Here is an 8,235-nt window from a genome sequence, read left to right on the forward strand (position 1 = left end):
TCACTTATTTATTTATATTCGTTTGTTTAACAAAATTTTATATGGGGATATATACATAAGGTTCAATTTAGGCTAGGTACTTTAAATTGAAGAAAATACAAACACTGATAGAAATAAAAACTCGTGAATAGGTATTATAATATTGAATAGGTAGGTGTCATTGAATAGGTCTTTAAAAATAGAGGTTTCTAAATAGGTTTTTATGAGATTGTAATATTGTTACAAACAAACGTATGAATTAAAAACGAAAATAAAACCAGGTAACTTTAAGAATATTTTATATTAGATTTTCATAAATTAAATGCTTATTTTACAGCTAGCTGCATTACAAAACTAGATTTAAATTAAATTATTATTACAATATAGAATAAAGCAAATTCATAGAATTTTACGATTTGCAAACAATTCCACGTTTAAATACAGCACGTGAAATACAGATTATTAATATTTGCATTGTTTCCTGCTTATAAGCTAAACAATAAATATCTTAGCTTTTACAGTGAATACAATATTGAGATTCTTTAACATAGGTACAAACTTTAAAATAAAAAAAAATAAAATGACATAAGTTTTGGCGGGAACTTTACAATGTGATGTCAATTTAACATTTGCACTATCTACACATATTGCTTAAAATTGTACTACATTACTATAATTATATTGTACAAAATTAATTTATATATAGCAGTGTGGAAGCCATTATAATAGACGGATCGGATGCTCCATACTCAAATAAAAAATCCATTCCACAGATAATCTATACTTTTCGAACATGCCATTTCGTTTTCCCATTTTGAATATATAATCAATATGTATGTTGGTGTGTATATAAGTTTATTTTTACTCTATTTTGAAATATTTTAGCAAGCAGTTGGCTTATATTTTGTTTCGAAAGTACATAGTATGTATGTTACCGTTAAAACCCTTTTTCATTACAACGCAGTTTAGAAATAGTTGAAACAAAATCCTGTTGCAACTAGTTTTAACTAGGGAAAACGCGTTTATAACTAGAATAGTCTATATTTTCTGAACAATACAAATTTTTCACTATTATTTAGTTTTTATTATATTTTTAAACGGTCTTCAGTATAAAATAATAATCTAGGAGCGAAGCGACGAATGTGTTGGTTTGTTTCTGAATCGCGGAAATCGACTTTAGACCATTTTTAGGCCATTTTAGGACTAAAATAAAACCTCAAATAATTTTATTTTTACCGCGTTTAAGGGAATGCGCTTTGTAACGGAAAATAGGTTTTAAATGTAACATATAGACTAGAAGTATTCGTTTATTGATCAATATCCTTCTTTTCAGGTTAGTTATTAAACATTTATTTAAGAAAAAAATCAGATTTTTTTTGCGAATTATAAAACGAACTATAAGATGATTAATTGTAATTCTATCGAAATGATGTTTAAATGAAAAAAATTGAACATTTTATCATTATCATAAAAATATACAATTGTAAATTAAATATTAAATATTAGTATGTTGTATAAAAATAGCACTAAACAGTATAAAATAATAAATAAAAAAATACTTGCAAAAATAACAACTATAAAATTATGCTATAATTGTGATTAATTTCATTGCGGCAATGTTGCCAATACTAATTGAAATAATTAAAACAGGCGGTTCCATGGTACTGAAATCTTCGTGTCACTTGGCCAGCGTGGTGGACTAAGTCCTGAACCCTCAATGGAGGCCAGCAGTAGGCAGAAATAAGATGTTATCTGTTGTATCATGATGTCTCATTATTATGTAGATTTAAACTAACAGTAAGCTTTAAGTGGTCCAGTAAAGAAGTGGACAATCTTGACCAAAAATACCCTTTGCCTTAGTCACTAACGTTTAGTGTTTTATCTATTTGGAATTTTAACTTTAATGCCTTATAATACGGCTGAATTTGGTAGTTCTGTTGTCTATTTATTTAAAAACTTCCAATTCGAAAAAAGCAGTAGCTTTGTTTTCAGCCAGTCAAATCTTAAAGAGAAAGTAATTAATAAAAAACGCTATGTCTCCTATGTTTATAAATTACCCTAATTTTAAAATATAGGAGATTTAGTATTTGATTTTACGCGAGTATTATATATTTAGAAATTAAAGACTTTTTCGAACACTTTACAGCGATCGTGGTCACGGGAAGACAAACGAAACGTCGGGTTAATAATACAATGAATAAATCGCGTTTAAAATCCGTTAAAATGTCTTTAATTTCTAAATATAGGAGATTTGCGATATGCACCTAATTGGAACACAACAGGGTTGCCACATATGCATTTAAATTGATTGACACATCTGGATCTTCAGAATGATCGATTTAAAATCATTGTCCACTAAACTGGCCAGTGATTTTTGTTTCTGCATCCGTTTTATAAAATGTTACACTTAATTTGATCATGAATTAAAGCACGCTTACATTTAGGATATTGACAAGGATAGCAGTTTAGCCTCTTGTAATAATACCTAGTAAAACTGTGTAACACAATTTAAATATGTTCGTTCATTATGCGAAATGAGACATTAAATCCCGGTCTGTATGCACTTTGATAAATGTAATAATTTCAATGCACCCAACTTGAACACTTCACTTGCCTTATATATATTCCTAGACAAAATTTCCCCAAATCACTCAACACCCCAGCTCCACCAACTTCAAGAAGCACTCCACTGAATTATCCCTCAAAAATAACAACCTTCTATATCACACTCCGGATGGTGGCTCTTTATATGCGACTTCAGACTCGCATTCTGTATGAACGCCTGCCCGCATATGTGGCACCTGTATCGCCTGTCATTCGTATGCGTCCTTATGTGGTACTGTAAGCTCTTCAGCCTCGGGTAGCTCTTATCGCAGTATTCGCATCGGAAATTCCTTTCGCCGGTGTGCGTCGCCATGTGCTCCTTTAACCTGGACGGCAGGTAGAACCGCTGGTCGCAGTACTCGCACTGGTGCTTCAGCACCTTCTGGTGGTTCCGCCTCTGGTGCTCCGTCAGCGTCTTCTGCCTGTTGTACACTTTGTCGCACAGGTTGCACGGGTACGTCCGCTTCTGGCCGTGCGCCTCCGTCAAGTGCTTGTTCTTCAGCGCGTACGACATGAAGCACTCGTCGCAGCGCGGACAGCGTATAATCGCTATCTTCTTGTGCACTATGTCCACGTGCATGTCCTTGTAGTGGTTGGACTTGAACACTTTGCCGCACACCTCGCACGTGTGCCGCTCGTCGTCCTTGTGCCGCTTCAGGTGGGCGTCCAGCCGGGCCTTCTCCAGGAAGCACATGCCGCAAATGTCGCACGTAAAGTTGCTGAAGTGCTCCACCATGTGGGTGTTCAGGGTGTTGAAGTCCTCGAACACGTCGCTGCACATAACGCACACCAGGTCGTTCCAGGTCAGCCTGTACAGTAGCATTTTGTCCGGCGCCTCGAAGTAGATCTTCTTCCCGTGGTCCTGGTCGATGTGGCGCTTGAACGTCTCCAGATCGTTGATTTTTGCGGTACAGAGCCGGCAGTCGATCCTTGTGATGTCAATTTTCGGCATTTTCTTGTAGCCCATTAACAGTTGGAAGGGTTTCGTGTCGTGGGACACCGTGTGGTCCCTCAGATCTTCTGGTTTCGGGTAGTAGTCCTTGCAGTAGAAGCAATAGTAGTTGTTCCGTCTGTTCTTGAAGGGGCAGACGTAGGAATACTGTATGATTGTCAGCAGATTCTCCTCGGACATGCAGTCAAGATCTCTGTCGTGTGTGTTCTTCTTCTCTACTGGCGGTTTCTTCAGTTCCATCTTCTTTGATTCTGCGGATAGAATTTATATAAAGTTGGAATTATCTCTGAAGTCTTTGTCTATAAAATATTTTCTTTCACGGGCTCAAAGAAGCACTGTATGTATTGATAAAATTTCATTTAAATCGGCCTGCTATTTTGTGGGTAACAAGCAAAATCCCAAACAAGCAAACTAATTTTCCTAAAAACATTTCTGATTCTTAGTAATATTGTAAATGCCCAAGTGTGTATGTTTGTCTCTCTTTTATGTCACAACGAAAAAAAATTATGGTATCATTTTTGTATATGGATATAGTTAGGAAGACTAAAGTGACATAGGCACCATTTTACCACGGTGAAACATCTTATTTATATGGGATCATTTTTTGAACGCTAAATTCTTATAAATTTCATCAACTTTTTTTATTTTTCTTTATCTATACTCATTTCAAAAAACAGAAATTTCTGAATTTTTGTAAGTTTGTAACGTTCTCATGCAAAAAGCATGGGGTCAATTTTAAAGTTCTTCCATCATTCATAGAATGCTGCAAATTCACAGAGTGACATCGGCTATATATGTACCACGAGCGAAGCCGGGGCGATCAGTAAATTTTTTATAAATCTAAATATGTATAACTCAAAAGTGACTGATGACTGACATAATGATCTATCAACGCACAGCCCAAACCACAGGACGGATCGGGCTGAAATTTGGCATACAGATAGATGTTATGACGTAGTCATCCGCTAAAGGCTTTTGATAAATTCTACCCCCAAGGGGATAAAATAGGGGATAAAAGTATGTACCATGTAAATTTATTTACGCCACGCGGGCGAAGCTGCGGGCAACAGTTAGTTAATGTATAAATTTTAATTATATTCTATCTCTATTGTCTAGTAATATTTTTTAGAATCTACAACTTCCTACAACTTCCTACCCACCTTTCTTCTTAACTTTCATTTTCTTCTGCACTTTCTTCTTCGCCCCGCTCTTACTGGTCTTCGCCTTCCGTCCCAACTTCTTCGGCCGCTTGATGGGCTTGTCGGAATTCGACGACGAATCGGTGAAATGCGCGTCATCCTTGTAATCAGCGTCGTTATAGTCGTCGTCTAGCGAATCGTTAACCTTCGCTGCATCGTTGATAGTGTCCGATTTAGTTTTATCGTCGTCCTCTTTCTTTGGCGGTTTCACTTCTGCAATGTGGATGTTAATTTTGAAAACTTTTTATTTATAACACCACCGGGTATCCATTAATTTGGTGAAGTATTAGAGGGGGGGAGGGGGGTGTGTAAAAATTTTATTGTACTCACTATGGGGGACCTTATCTCACTAGAAGCAAGAAGATTAAGAAAAAAAATCACTACTATTATAAATGTGAAAGTATGATCGTTTGAATGTTTGTCCGTCAATAACGTTGAAACTGCGCAATGGATTTTAATGAAATTTGGTATACAGACAGAGCATGAGCTACTTGGGTGATAGGATACTTTTTATACCCCTCCTGCTAAATGCTCCCTTGGGAAGAATCCCGGAGCATTTAATCGGGAATTATCAGAAGTATTCAGACTGATAAGTCATTTATTTGCTCTAAAACTAATCTAACCAAGAATATCGGAACATATTGAAATGATGGAATAACCTTCAAAGTTTCGAACACCCTGTATAACCAATTAAACTACTATGTCCCATAAACTTCCCCCACTCACCATCTGGTAAATCCGTTGGCAACTGCGGTAACTGCATTAAGTCCTGTCCAGCGTCGGAGTTGTGCTCGCTGCAGTCATCCTTTGGTTCCGTTTTTAGTTCAAACTCGACAGCATCATCTGTCTTCTTCAATTCTAAGAAGGAAATTGTCATAATGGGAGTTTAGTCAATCGGACCATATCTGTTCCAAATGCAGGAACATGGGCGTACTTTAACTAACAATTATGAGTGCGATATTTTTTCAATTCGAAACGATGATTCTTGAGATTGTGGCGCTCAACCAGACAAACATTAGAACATTAGTATAGAAAGACCCCTCCTTGACACAGTGGTTAACGCGTGAGCGTAGAACCGAGGGATCCTGGGTGGATCCATCGACAGGTGGAGAAGCTCAAAAAAAAGTGTCTATGTCTGGCAGGACACACAAGGTTGATCACCCACTTGTCCATAAAGAAAATCGATCAGCGAAACAGATGTATATCATCTGTCCCATAACCCACTAGCACGAGAATTCACGAAACTGTAGCGCTGTGTAAAGCGTGGCGGGGATACGTGCGCATGGATATTACGCTTAAATATCTTATACTAGCTGCGCCCCGCGATTTCACCCGCATAAGTCCGTATCCCGTAGGAATATCGGGATAAAAAGTTGCCTATATGTTATTCCAGTTGTGCAGCTATCTATGTAGCAAATTTAATCGCAATCGGTTTACAAAATTTTCGCATTTATAACATTACTTGGATAGGATGTTGGATTTAACTTCTGCGCAGGATCGACCAGTCCTAAAGAAATTTATACCTTCCTTGTCCTCGAGTTTCGCGCTAAGGAACAGCTCCTCGCACTGCAGCACCTGCTGTCGGAACGCGCACGCGTCGCGCAACCGCACCACGCACGTCGCGCACACGCCGGAGTCTTTCTCATCACCGTCCACGTGGGACAGCTGCAAGTGGAAGTGTTACTCTTCACCATATATCCTATCCGATTATTTACAGTTTTGGTTCAGAAGTTTCTGCATGAAAGAGCAACAAACTCACACACATCCTTACAAATTTTCGCATTTATAATATTAGTAGGAAGTAGGATTGTAGGATAGCTGTTCTGTTGTAACAGGGAGAAAGACAAACAAATGATTTCGATTCGGAAAGCAAGCCTAAAGTATCATATAATGTAATAATTTACAGTCCGCATTCATAAGAAAAAAGCTTGGTGCATTTCTTACATCCACAACAAAGTGTTTTTTTTTTCATACTAATTGAATCTATTACTTTGTAGCAAGATGTAATAAAAATTGGACGTCTATTGGAGACATACGTGAGCACAGGATGTGGTCTGATGCTGATGATGCTGACTATCTATTTTGTGTAAAAAAATCTTTCTGTTATTATTCTACATACAAACAAACACTATTCTAACATTTATTCTCGCTACAGGGACACACACTTCCCTGTGATGATTAGAAACCCTACAGAAATTTTCGTTGCATCTTCCCAGGTTGCATCAAAACAGAAATGAATACTTTCTCAATTCTTATAAAAACTCAAAATCACACTCATGATAAAACCCAAGAGTTTCAATATAAATTCCATATATTTGATTGGAATACATACAGATGTGCTTTTATAATTTAAATTTGGATCTTTTCTAATGTGATCTTTTTTAATTTTGAAGCTAAATTAAAAAGTAATGGGTCTTATAATTAACAGCCAGCAACTTCCATTATTGATTTAAAAAAAGAGTTGAGATTTCATTAAAACCACAATTTTTACAACACAACATTTTTATACTATTTTACATACTATTGGTGAAGTTCAGTGTAGTTCTAGGCAGCACATTTTTACTTAAAACAATTTTTATTTCATTAGAATTGTTATGTCTACATAAGTTGCATTCAATAAATTTCCATTCAATATATTTTCAAAAATAAAAAAACCATCTTGTTACTTCTGTATTAATAACGCATATTATTAATTGTAAGTAACGTTAATTACTCTATACACAACTTAAAAAATAAAAAAAAGTAAATAATAACAAACTTCGTAAAGTACAGATAAAAATCGTAAACAAATTGATTTTAAATGAAAGTGATAACAATAGCTACATAAACTTCTATTTTAGATACTTACTAAGATACCGAAGCAATCCATTACCATGTCTGCGTAAACTTCTTTCTTTTCCATCCAAGTATATTCAGCTGTTAGAATTCTACATTTTTTTATAGCCCTACAACACCGACAGAGCGCTGGGTCAATTAAGGGGCCGTTACTTTTTATTAGCGCCATAATGAACACACTTACTTATCTAAACAACTGTGCAAGCTTCAACTGAACATTATTTCTTAGATGAATATTATTGCTTTTATAGTATTACGCGAAAAAAGCTTTTAAAAATATTTCGTCTGATTCTCCGACTCCCATAAACAAAGCTCGCTTCACTTGACGGATGGGTCATAGATAAGCTAATATTTTATCAATAGGGCTTAAATCAACAGATAATATAGTAAAAACAAACGTTTATGTTGTCAAAAATCCTATGGCCTTCGAGGCCCAAGTATCTAATCCGTTAGTTCTAAAACACTCATATAATATCAACTATGTGAATCAGACCTCAATTAAGAACAGTGTGATCAGCGTGGACTTCTTTCGCGGCGTTAAGTACATGTGCTGTACACAGAGTAATTAGAACTTATCTGTGGTACACATCTACTGACATTTCACATTGACATAGTAATAAATGTCTGTGTTTGACATGATGTACATGATTTATTAAAAATGTTTCA

The 8,235-nt window shown here is 35.9% G+C and overlaps 1 protein-coding gene across 1 annotated transcript; it reads right to left on the minus strand.

Annotated features, from left to right (window-relative positions):
- Positions 1–2,144: 2,144 nt before the first annotated feature.
- On the minus strand, positions 2,145–7,903 carry LOC119839057 (zinc finger protein 25-like). Its single transcript, XM_038365231.1, has 5 exons — positions 7,583–7,903; positions 6,258–6,399; positions 5,461–5,592; positions 4,696–4,947; positions 2,145–3,786 (listed from the first exon to the last, which is right to left on the minus strand). The coding sequence occupies exons 1-5, from the start codon at positions 7,736–7,738 to the stop codon at positions 2,681–2,683; spliced, it is 1,788 nt and encodes a 595-aa protein (XP_038221159.1). The 5' UTR covers positions 7,739–7,903; the 3' UTR covers positions 2,145–2,680.
- Between the last annotated feature and the right edge of the window lie 332 nt (positions 7,904–8,235).

Source organism: Zerene cesonia, unplaced genomic scaffold (genome assembly GCF_012273895.1).
Source record: "Zerene cesonia ecotype Mississippi unplaced genomic scaffold, Zerene_cesonia_1.1 Zces_u007, whole genome shotgun sequence".
Classification (NCBI taxonomy): Eukaryota; Metazoa; Arthropoda; class Insecta; order Lepidoptera; family Pieridae; genus Zerene; species Zerene cesonia.